The 12693-nt window shown below is 36.3% G+C and overlaps 2 protein-coding genes across 2 annotated transcripts; both read left to right on the top strand.

The window, feature by feature from the left end:
- Window positions 1-5190: 5190 nt before the first annotated feature.
- On the top strand, window positions 5191-6282 carry LOC137391141 (substance-P receptor-like). Its single transcript, XM_068077508.1, has one exon. The coding sequence runs from the start codon at window positions 5191-5193 to the stop codon at window positions 6280-6282; it is 1092 nt and encodes a 363-aa protein (XP_067933609.1).
- Window positions 6283-9146: 2864 nt separating this feature from the next.
- On the top strand, window positions 9147-12234 carry LOC137408010 (neuropeptide Y receptor type 1-like). Its single transcript, XM_068094401.1, has 2 exons — window positions 9147-9281; window positions 10870-12234. Exon 2 carries the CDS (start codon window positions 10908-10910, stop codon window positions 12066-12068), a length of 1161 nt encoding a protein of 386 aa, XP_067950502.1. The 5' UTR covers window positions 9147-9281; window positions 10870-10907; the 3' UTR covers window positions 12069-12234.
- The last annotated feature ends 459 nt before the right edge of the window (window positions 12235-12693 follow it).

The following is a 12693-nucleotide window of genomic DNA, read 5'->3' as shown; positions in this document are numbered from 1 at the left end:
ATTGTACAGTACTATTGTTCATATTATAACATCATGCATTACTGATGTAAGCCAGCCTAGGCTTATCACGTATCTCATAGAATTGTCCTTGTTTTAAAGCTTTGATATGGAAAGAGAAACAACTCTATGTTCAATCTTCGGGGATGTTACATCTATAATTTTCTCTTAGTTTAAGATCAATGGCTAAAGCTGCCCAAGTCTGAAACAAATTCGGTGCATTCATATGCGGACATGATTGCATTCCTGTCCAGAAGTTCATAAATAATAAAATTTGAGAGTAAGCAAATCTCGGTGATTATTGTTGTTGTACATGCCCTAATTCAGTATGCCAACCCTCTAAATGAGCACCAACGTGATAAGTCTTGTTGTACATGCCCTGATTCAGTATACCAACCCTCTAAATGAGCACCAACGTGATAAGTCTTGTTGTACATGCCCTAATTCAGTATGCCAACCCTCTAAATGAGCACCAACGTTATAAGTCTTGTTGTACATGCCCTGATTCAGTATACCAACCCTCTAAATGAGCACCAACGTGATAAGTCTTGTTGTACATGCCCTGATTCAGTATACCAAACCTCTAAGTGGGTACCAACATGATTAGTCTTGTTGTACATGCCCTGATTCAATATACCAACCCTCTAAATGGGCACCAACGTTATTAGTCTTGCTGTACATGCCCTGATTCAGTATACCAACCCTCTAAATGAGCACCAACGTGATTAGTCTTGTTGTACGTGCCCTGATTCAGTATACCAACCATCTAAATGGGTACCAACATGATAAGTCTTGTTGTACATGCCCTGATTCAGTATACCAACCCTCTAAATGGGCACCAACGTGATTAGTCTTGTTGTACATGCCCTGATTCAGTATACCAACCCTCTAAATGAGCACCAACGTTATTAGTCTTGTTGTATGTGCCCTGATTCAGTATACCAACCCTCTAAATGGGTACCAACATGATTAGTCTTGTTGTACATGCCCTGATTCAGTATACCAACCCTCTAAATGAGCACCAACGTTATTAGTCTTGTTGTATGTGCCCTGATTCAGTATACCAACCCTCTAAATGGGTACCAACATGATTAGTCTTGTTGTACATGCCCTGATTCAGTATACCAACCCTCTAAATGAGCACCAACGTTATTAGTCTTGTTGTATGTGCCCTGATTCAGTATACCAACCCTCTAAATGAGCGCCAATGTGATTAGTCTTGTTGTACATGCCCTGATTCAGTATACCAATCCTCTAAATGGGCACCAACATGATTAGTCTTGTTGTACATGCCCTGATTCAGTATACCAGCCCTCTAAATGAGCGCCAATGTCATTAGTCTTGTTGTACATGCCCTGATTCAGTATACCAACCCTCTAAATGGGTACCAACATGATTAGTCTTGTTGTACATGCCCGGATTCAGTATACCAACCCTCTAAATGAGCACCAACGTTATTAGTCTTGTTGTGCGTGCTCTGATTCAGTATACCAACCCTCTAAATGGGTACCAACATGATTAGTCTTGTTGTACATGCCCTGATTCAGTAAACCAGCCCTTTAAATGAGCACCAACGTTATTAGTCTTGTTGTACGTGCCTGATTCAGTATACCAACCTTTTAAATGGGCACCAGCGTGATTAGTCTTGTTGTACATGCCCTGATTCAGTATACCAACCCTCTAAATAGGCACCAACGATAGAAAAATCTTCAGATTTCTCTACACATACAAATATAACAAAAAGGTACAAGTGGAAAAAGTTAGTTTGACAAATTGTCATGGTCGGGTTGTATAGTCTGGTGCCATTCTTAGTGGTTCCATCATTGACATGTGTAATACCACAGAGCAGGGTCATACAAGCTGCATTTGGTGATATAGCTTCTTCAAGCGTAAGGGCTACCAAGAGCAGTCTGCCAAATAGCAAAGAGGAGCATTTTTGGGAGGCCTAAAAAACTTGAACGATCAATTGCTTGGGCAGAACAGATGACTGAGGCGTGTATTGATCCAGAAATCTTCATTATTTTTGGCTGGTTGAACTGTTAGATGGTGATTGGCCGGTTTAAAACTGCCTTGATCGGCTCAAACGATTGACTTTTGTTGTCTAAGTTGTGTCATAGGTTTAGAATATTGTGACAAACAATGCTCCAATCAACCTTTACAATTTCTTAAAATATTCAATAGTTTGAGGATATCTCTCAGTAATTTTACACCAGTCCAATGGCTATGTTTGACAATGTTATCACAATTTTCCTATTAGTTTGAATACTTTGTCCACGTCATGCTCTTCACCTTCATTATTACTGCCTCTTTTCTTTTCATCCCAGCTACCTCTGTTTTCTCAAGTTATGCCATTTACTCCTTCCGGACAAAGAACTTTTATTCTCATGTCGCTAGTGATCTATTGTCTGACCTCTATTGTGCAAACAGGAAGTGACTAGCAAACTAAATAATGAAACCTTTGCTTGGAACTTTCTCTTGCAAGGGCTGTGACCAAGTCTTTATTAGTTTTATTTCCTAGCATATGCTGCTCTTCTCTAGCAGTCAGCAACCAAGAGCACATGTAGAGTGAGAAAAAGAAGTCAAGTCGACATGGTAAGCCAACCTAGACACAAAAGAAGAATCCTGACTTTCACTTGCTGACTGTGGATCATGGCATATCAGGCGCCAATCAAGGCCATCGTAGACCAATTAACATTGACTGATGGCCTAGTCAGCCTATTCGGTGAACCTTATTAAGGCTGCCGTCTTCAGACAAACAGTTGCTATGTTGTTGGGGTTAATTCACTTTGTGTAACTTTTATTGTAACTGCTAAATATTTAATTAAAGAGGGCCTCATTACCTCAAGTATCTAACTTTACTTATGAAAACTAAAATGGCAGGTTTTATATACATGTACATGTATATGTACATGTATATGTACACGTATATGTACACGTATATGTACACGTATATGTACACGTATATGTACACGTATATGTACACGTATATGTACATATACATGTACATATACATGTACATGTATATGTACATGTACATTTATATGTACATATATATGTACATGTATATGTACACGTATATGTACATGTATATGTACATGTATATGTACATGTATATGTACATGTATATGTACACATATATGTACATGTATATGTACATATACATGTACATGTATGTGTACATATACATGTACATATACATGTGCATATACATGTACATATACATGTACATATACATGTACATATACATGTACATATGCATGTACATATACAAGTACATATACATGTACATATACATGTACATATATATGTACATATACGTGTACATATACGTGTACATATACATGTACACATACATGTACATATACATGTACATATACATGTACAAATATATGTACATATACGTGTACATATACGTGTACATATGCATGTACACATACATGTACATATACATGTACATATAAATGTACATATATGTACATATAGGTGTACATATACATGTACACGTATATGTACATGTACACGTATATGTACATGTATATGTACATGTATATGTACACATACATGTACATATACATGTACATATACATCTATATGTATATGTACATGTATATGTACAAAGCGGTTAAGAGTGTAGAGAGTTAGTGTGAGCTAGATCAAGCGCATGCAGATGTAGTGAGAGACTTAAGGGTCTTAAGGTACAAGTAGTTGTTCCGGGTTGAATGTAATTATGAGTCATTGGTTGAGGTTAAACTGGTGGTTCATATAATGTATTCAATACAAACAGTAGCTAGTGGGTAATATATAGTATATACAGTAGTTAATAAGATTTAAACTTTAATACTGAGCACTTTGGTACACAAAGTGCACTGGATTGCTCAGTATGCAGTTAGTAATAGTAGGTGTGTAGCGCTCCTAGTACTACAGACTATGCCTGGGAATCCACAGAATCCAAGGCGCATGTTTTTTGATGACTTCACTGATTGTAACCTGACCTGGCATAACATTACTGTTGCTGTTTTTAGTTTTATAATATCTAATGATAAAGAAAGCATCTAATCAAAACCACACATTATTTTTACACAGACTTCTATTTTGTTTTGATTTTGTTTAAATACCTTTATAGCTTATTTCTTTAGTGAAGGCTGACCAGAGCTTTGGATTCCATATGAGTTGATTCTTAATAAAAACCACTTCATTGTTATTGTAAACGCTGATGTGACATAAGCAAGGCATTGATCAATAATCGCTGTCCCTTTGGCAGGCTGACTTTACTGACCATCAGTTGCATGAGCGGAGTGAACTGTGGTACATGGACTGAGAACAAAACGGATTTTGGGTATATTATCAGACTGATTGTTTTGTAATTAAATGAAGTCAATCTATATTATTATATTATATCTATATATGCATTTGAAAGATCTACTAAAATACTGGACAAATATAAATTAGCTTAGTTTTTAGATGATTAGTTATTTGATTAACGTTGCATTATATAAGTCTAGTTTCATTGCATTTAGTTGTGGGAACAGGCTAAGCATCATATATAAGCAGATATTTATACCTGTTGTATGTTTAACTCTGTTCAACTCTGTTACTCCTAGCAAAAATATCGTTTAGTCTATTATATTTAATGGCTGACTAATTGGTAGCAATTTCTCCACTTAGATGTCTGATTGCATGGAATATAGTCATTTGGAGCTATTCTAAACTCAACATGTTATTTTGAGACCATTTTCGAAATTTTAAATTTAGTTTTTTTTATTGAAAAAACTAAATTCAAAAATTCAAAAAAATCTGATTTTTTGCAATATTGAAAATTTAGTAATGTGGCAAGTTTTTATAAAACATTGTAAAAAACAATTTTTCATTTAAATAGGAAGGAATTGCAAACTGTCGCTTAGGTTAGCCTCATAAGAATGATATCATAAATATAATATAAAGTCATATAACATAACAAAATATAAAATCATATGAAATTATATATTTTAATACAATTTATTATAATATAGCAATAATGCGATAGAATATAGAACAATATTATGTTGCAGTTAGTGGAGTAATTCTATAAAAAAAACTTAATAAACACCTTTTTACATTGTAAAATCGTTAATTGAATTAGCCTGTCACATGATGGAACAATCAGTCCTTTACTTTTAGATGCGGAGAACCTAACCTGCCATGAGAGGAAGCCAAATGAACAAGAGCTACCTTTGGGCATTTGATGATAAACATGGATGGAATTACACGACATATTTTTCCTTCTTCAATGACTTCTACAGGGATGATGAGAAGATGAAATATGTAGAGATCTCTTTCATTACCATACTCTGTGTCGTCAGTGTCATTTTAAACAGCTCTCTTACTGGCTTTATTCTTTGCTCGAGAGAGCTGCGCACTCGTCAGCACATGTTCATCGTTAGCGTGCTCTGTAGTAGCATGTTTCTCTTACCCTTTGCCATGGCTATAGGGATAACACGCCTGTCTCCTCTTGGCTGGATGTTTGGAAATTTTTTCTGTAAATCTACTATGTACGCTTTTCTTACAACTGCTTTTATTAAGATATGGTTAATGAGCGTGATAAGCATGGACAGGTATCTTCAAGTTGTCCACCTGCAGCACCGACACTTGGGCCGTAGGATGTCCATCGCTCTGACTATAGCCGCTTGGACGCTTCCGATGATTACACTCGCCTGTATGGTCTACCCAAACACTGTGTCTGTGCAAAGCACCATGCCTGACAATACCACTGTGACTATATGCTCCGCCATTTTTCGATACCATGACACGATTCCGTACGCCGTAGTATACTTCTTGAGCGTTTTTGTTTTGGAATACGTTATTCCAGCATCTTTGATGATTATGTTTTACACTAAAGTTATGCAGAAGATCAAGTTAAGCGCTCAAGCTCTGCTCAGACACAACAAGGCACCAAACAAAAGCAGCAAAACCGATGAGGCAGTAAAGAACAACGCGAAAGAACGACGCGCTACGCTAATACTCATCATTATACTGCTCCTCTTTCTGCTTATGTGGACCCCTCTGTTCGGGCTTCTCGCCATGCTCTCATTAGATCAGAGGCTAGAAACCTATTACCTGTCATCCAGGTTTATTATTGGAGGACTTTGTTCGCTGTTAGCTAACACCATCATAGAGCCTATTTTATTCGCTCTCACTACTGGACAAGTACGCCAGAAACTTCTAGCTCTTTGTCAAACTCGGCAGCCTTTCCAACGTGTCTCTATCGCTCCTATGGTATTGTGTGTAACAGAGTACACCACTGCCTAAACTATTTATAAACATTTAAAACAATGCTCATGGAGAAGGTACAACATTACGTTTCTTTTCAACAGCATAATATTCTGCAATTTTTTATCTCTGTTATATATTTGATTGAGGCAATCTATTTTTTAAATGTAACTGGCAGGTTTGGCATGTCTTGTGAGAAGATGCTGTATTGTGCTGAAATTAATATGCAACTAATATTAAAAAACCTACCCATTGTTTCACATGAATATGTGTCCTCAAGCAGCATTGCCAAGCATTGTAATGAGTTATCTTCTTCCGTTTATGTGACAGCTAATCAATTTGTGTATCTGGGCATTTGTTGAAGTTATAAAAAACAAGACGCCAATGAGGTGCTAACGAGGAGCACTCTGAAAAATATTTATTAAACAGTCAGTCAACAATACCAGAGCAAAGCTGTTCGTTCATGTGTGATAACAGCATAAAAGGCTTGAAAGGTTTTACTTATATTGCTGACGCTGCACACATACATGCATATCAAAATTATTATTAAAATATAAGAAGATCTGACTATAATATGTCCAAAGACCCAGTTGCTAGTCCTGCAAACATTTTGCTATTATAAAGGACAGTTTATAAGGAGTATTGATGAGTAGAAACATGTAAATGGCAAACATGTGACCTATAATTCACAATAGACTTATAGTTTATAATAGACTCATAGTTTACAATAGACTTATAGTTTATAATTGACTTATAGTTTACAATAGACTTATAGTTTATAATAGACTCATAGTTTACAATAGACTTATAGTTTATAATTGACTTATAGTTTACAATAGACTCATAGTTTATAATTGACTTATAGTTTACAATAGACTTATAGTTTATAATAGACTCATAGTTTACAATAGATTTATAGTTTACAATAGACTTATAGTTTATAATAGACTCATAGTTTACAATATACTTATAGTTTATAATTGACTTATAGTTTACAATAGACTTATAGTTTATAATAGACTCATAGTTTACAATAGACTCATAGTTTACAATAGACTTATAGTTTATTATAGACTCATAGTTTACAATAGACTTATAGTTTACAATAGACTTATAGTTTATAATAGACTTATAGTTTACAATAGACTTATAGTTTACACTAGACTTATAGTTTACAATAGACTTAAAGTTTACAATAGACTTATAGTTTACAATAGAATGATAGTTTATAATAGACTTATAGTTTGCAATAGACTTATAGTTTACAATAGACTTATAGTTTATAATAGACTTATAGTTTACACTAGACTTATAGTTTACACTAGACTTATAGTTTACAATAGACTTATAGTTTATAATAGACTTATAGTTTATAATATACTTATAGTTTATAATATACTTATAGTTTATAATAGACTTGTAGTTTACAATAGACTTATAGTTTACAATAGACTGATAGTTTATATTAGACTTATAGTTTACAGTAGAATTATAGTTTACAATAGACCTATAGTCTATTGTCTATATTTTGTTTATTGATGCGAAGATGAAGGGTCTCACAGAATAGACTCCTACTGAGGTACAGGGTCTTGCAGAGTAGACGCCTACTGCTATATATACTGTCTGAGGTACAGGGTCTCACAACACAGACTCCTACAGGTGCAGAATAAACCTTTGAAGCCAATAAATTAGCACACAAATTCAATATTTATCTTGTAAATCATACCCTTACTAACACTTGACTAGGTCAGCATAGTGGCAACTGAATACTAGCAGCCATTAAGCTTCATGAGGTCAGCATGGCATTGTCTCAACACTGGCAGCTATTACACTTTATAAGGTCAGGTTGGCAGCAATTCCTTGTTAGCGGTAGGACTACTAAAGCAAGAGAACTTTCACTGATTACATGATATCACTTGGAGAAGTATAATATACATAATATCATAATACATAATATTACTATACATAAGTATTATGTCTCACATGCTGATGCAGCCAGGTAAAACTGCATATTAACACGTTAATCCTCAGTATGAATAATTTTATACTAAAAATAGGCTTTTCATGCCAGATTCATGATAAGCTTATGCAAATAATGAGTTGTAGCAATAGCTGTAAAATTTCATAATGTCCTAGGATGGTTTGTGTCAGAGTTGAATTCAACTTTTCAGAATATGTTTGCCTTTCAACACGTACTGCTCTACTGCTCGCCTTGTTGCCTTTTATACGACTTTTTACCATAGCACGTGTGTTTGAGACATCAAAACCGTTTTCTGCCACTATACCTACCATATGTCATTACTGGCCATGGCATGTGTCAACAAGAAACATGAAAGGTCAATACTAGGACACAACACACTTACTCGGTGATATTAGCGAGCCTGAACTGTGTTCACATGTAATCGATATATGGAGTACTACTAGAAGCAGTGGAGCATTTTTTTGAACTCAAAGATGACAGGTTTACATCGTACAGCGAGCTCGTAATGATTCCATGCCTCACTTAAGATGCCAACACAGTAGCTAAATGACAGAACTCATATAGATGTAGTGTAGAACGTCAATAAATGTTATTCTGATAGCGCTGTTAATTAACAACTGTAACAGGTCAAGGAAAAGATGACCTATGTCATAGATTTCACAACAGGGGTAGTAAGGAAGTCTATTAAATCATAGTCACAGATAAAGTCGCGTGGAATTCATTCATGCGAGACGATAATCACACTGCTGGTGGGAATATACAGGCTTCATATCTCTAGGGAGGCGTGTCATAAACAGAAATATCTTTAAAATCTAAGCCTATGTTAAAAATATGAGGGACGGCATGCCGACCCCATTGATGTGATTCAACTAAACTAGACTAGAACAACCCACAAAATAATCAAATTTTGAGATGTGGGCATATAGCATTTAAAGAGACCAGTCAATATAGAGCAATCTTTCCTTGAAGTCTAGAGGAAGCTCTTCACAAATCAACAATAATTTGAATACTTAGCTAGAGTGATATTGGGAGACATTGGCGTCTCTCTGGTGATTCGGTAAGTTTTTTGAGGTGACTAATGATAGTATTCTATTTTAGTTACCTTCAGATTATGTTGTTTCTGATCAAGTAGCTGTGGTGGCTTCACTATGGCCATCCTTCCATCATGGCTGGCTTTACTAAAGAACTTACCAGCTGAGTGACCAGCTTAGTCCAAAGTCAATTTTTTTTCTAACTCAGTAAACAGCATAACATAATGATTTATTTTATAAATAAATTTTAGCAAGTCATTCGACTAATTCAAATATCTAAAAAACCATTATATTATTCTAGAGCTTTAGCAAAATAAATTGAGAAAAGCATAAAAAATACACGCTGGAGTGCATTTTGAGCCTAGGTCTAACAATATGGCTACTGTGATCAGAATTTCTTCAACATCCACAATTCATTCTCAACTTCAGTACAAACTGGGCTATGAAACTGTCAGTGCGGTGGGACCGTGGGGCGTTGCCTCATCATTAGAAGTTATGCGAGACAGGAAGCCATCATTGTTTCATTCTAGCTGACTGAATTCTAGGATGATTTGTTGTTCAACCATCACCAATAGTTTACTGTCTCCTGTATGCCAACTAGCTCCCAGCTTATATTCAAGTTTTTGTCAATAACCGTTCATGGCTGTAGATAGCGAGCACTACATCTGACCGAATTTGACATTCGGTATGTACACGCAGCCACTCTCTGATAGCATCTAAAAGGCACGCCGTTGACTGCAGCACTGCTGCTGACCTACTGTATGTCAACAAATTGCTAACAGATAGTTTTTGACACGAATTGTCAACGTTGAAACTTTAATGGAATGGCTACTCAGCTCTGCCTTCATAATTGAAAGTGCCTTCATAAATGAGAAAAAGGAATGAAAATGCCACACTCTCACATCTTGTAGTCAAGTCCTGTACCATCTTAGTATGCTACAGTCTTAACTGCCTTTAGGGACCACTAGTTAAAAAATAGGAAATATCAAATGCAAAATGATATGCTAGGCTCGAGCCAACAGAATTGCATAATTGTGATCTCTTTGGTTATACTTGAAAACCCTGAAAAAGCTTCATAATAAACCGCAGTCCGTAGAAGCAATTATAAATACTTCCAGTTTTGTATCCTCGTAGGGCTTTCAGACACGCAACTATCATTAATTTAAAATCAATGCCTTGCATCATCTTATGATATAGTCTTAATAATAGAACCAATCTCAACCAGTGAAGATTTGTGATGTTGTTTCCTAGCCTTACGAACACAGACACCCGGGCATGTATGCTAGGGTGTCTGCGTTCCTACCCTTACGAACACAGACACCCGGGCATGTATGCTAGAGCTTGGATTCACAGAAAGTAATAGCTGTGTTTACAAACTGCACAAACAACAGATCAGCCGCTAAACGGTTAAATCATCTGATGTTTATCCGCAGGTTGATTAGAGCAATACAAACATGTTAATCGACTCTGGATCAAATCACAGCCTATAATCACTTGTCTAAGTGTTAATAGAGCGATCAACTGTTCATTAGCATCCACTAAGGATTATCTGAATAGACAGTAAGCTAAACACGGACTCTCTCGCCTCTACTAATGTTAGTATGTTTGTTTCAGGTACCTTCACCAGATGAAATTACCCGCTTCATGAGTTGATGATGAGTTGTCCAGTGGCAAAAACGGCAAACAGCATACCTGGAATGAATAGGAGTTACTTCTGTGCCTGGGATGATAAACAAGGATGGAATTACACTACATATTTCTCTTTCTTTAACGATTTCGGTAGAACCGATGAAAACATGAAATATTTTGAGTTCGTTACTATCGTACTTCTGTGTTTGTGTAGCCTTGTGATAAACTTTTTGTTAATATTGTTTTTTCTCACAAAGAAGGAATTACGTACTGATCTGAACATGTACACAGTCAACATTATGATGAGCAGTATTTTATTTTTACCATTTGCTATGATGATAGGCTGTAGCAGGTTATCTGATGATGGCTGGCTATTTGGTGCCATCTGGTGTCAAACTTCACTCTACATTATTGCAACAGTAGCTTTTATTAAAATTTGTTTGATGACATTGATCAGCGTAGACCGCTATCTCAGAGTCGTCCACTCCCATAACCGTCACATTGGTAGAAGGTTGTCCATAGCGTTAATGGTAACAGCCTGGATACTACCAGCAGCCACTCTCGTGGCAATAGTCTACCCCAACACAGAAGTAAAATACATAGGAGATCAATATAACGGAATCACTATATGTACCCTCGCGTTCAAGTACAATCCAACCATATCCAACAACCTAGTTTACTTTGCAACGGTATTTTTCATAGAATATCTTCTTCCGACAAGCATTCTCATTGGCTGCTATGTGCTTATCATGAAAAGAATCAAACAATCAACAGCCAGACTGCTTAAGCACAGTAATCAGCCGCAGAAACTATCCCTGAGCTCCAAATCTGTCGACAAAGGTCTTCGAACCAACATGCGACGGAGGCGAACCACAATCATACTTATCACCATTGTTGTGCTTTTCCTGATCATGTGGACTCCCTTCTTTGTTTTACTCGCCGGGCTAACTTTAGACATGAACCTGGAGACTTATAAGCTGTCTTCCCGATGGGTTATAGGGCAAGTCTGCGTAATGCTCCTAAACACTCTTGTTGAGCCATTCTTATACTCATTTACTACAGGTAAAGTGCGAGGTGAACTGAGGAAATCCTTCAAAAGCCTCCGCCACCCCAACTCTAACGCCATCGGAAGCGCAGGCATAGTCGAGGAAACTTCCACTCAGCTGCACAGCTGCGAGACCTGATATTTCCCAAATGGCTGAACTTGACGATTAATACAACTTATTAAAAATGCTGCGGTCAACATTTCAAGGTATTTTATCTCACAGCCAGGAAAGCCTAACCCGCCTTAATTAAATATTTATTTTCAACTTGAATTAAATTTTATTATAATTGACATGGTATATTTTGTGATCAAATAAAATTCATGCCTAAACTGTACTACGACTTATAATAAAGAATTTTAATACACCAACAATGAGATATGGCCATGTAAAATAGAAAACTTAGCTAGAGTTCCAAGACACCAAGGTAGAGCAGGCGAGTCAACCCACCAACCCTTTAGAGCAACAAACATTTCATCATATAGGCTATTATTAATTGAATGAAAGGTGATTTGGTAATGACACACTGAATAGTGAAGTCGACAAAATGATAGAAATGTGACAAGCTAGTGCATTGGTTGTGAATTACATACATGTATATTTATCTCTATACTCATATCGGCAGTGAAGTTGGTCTCCGCATCCTCTGTTACATATTAGAGCTTGATACAAAACTATGTATCTGCATAGACATGTGTGCAACTGTTTTCATGATGCCACGCATAAAATGGCGTGTCTAGTTTTTGAGTAAAAATCCACAACCTTG

Source organism: Watersipora subatra, chromosome 1 (assembly GCF_963576615.1).
Source record: "Watersipora subatra chromosome 1, tzWatSuba1.1, whole genome shotgun sequence".
Lineage (NCBI taxonomy): Eukaryota > Metazoa > Bryozoa > Gymnolaemata > Cheilostomatida > Watersiporidae > Watersipora > Watersipora subatra.
This window is presented reverse-complemented; position numbering and strand designations above follow the sequence as displayed.

Coding starts and splice junctions, on each gene's coding strand:
- LOC137391141 (XM_068077508.1), top strand. CDS start 5,191: ATGAACAAGAGCTACCTTTGGGCATTTGATGATAAACATGGATGGAAT.
- LOC137408010 (XM_068094401.1), top strand. CDS start 10,908: ATGATGAGTTGTCCAGTGGCAAAAACGGCAAACAGCATACCTGGAATG.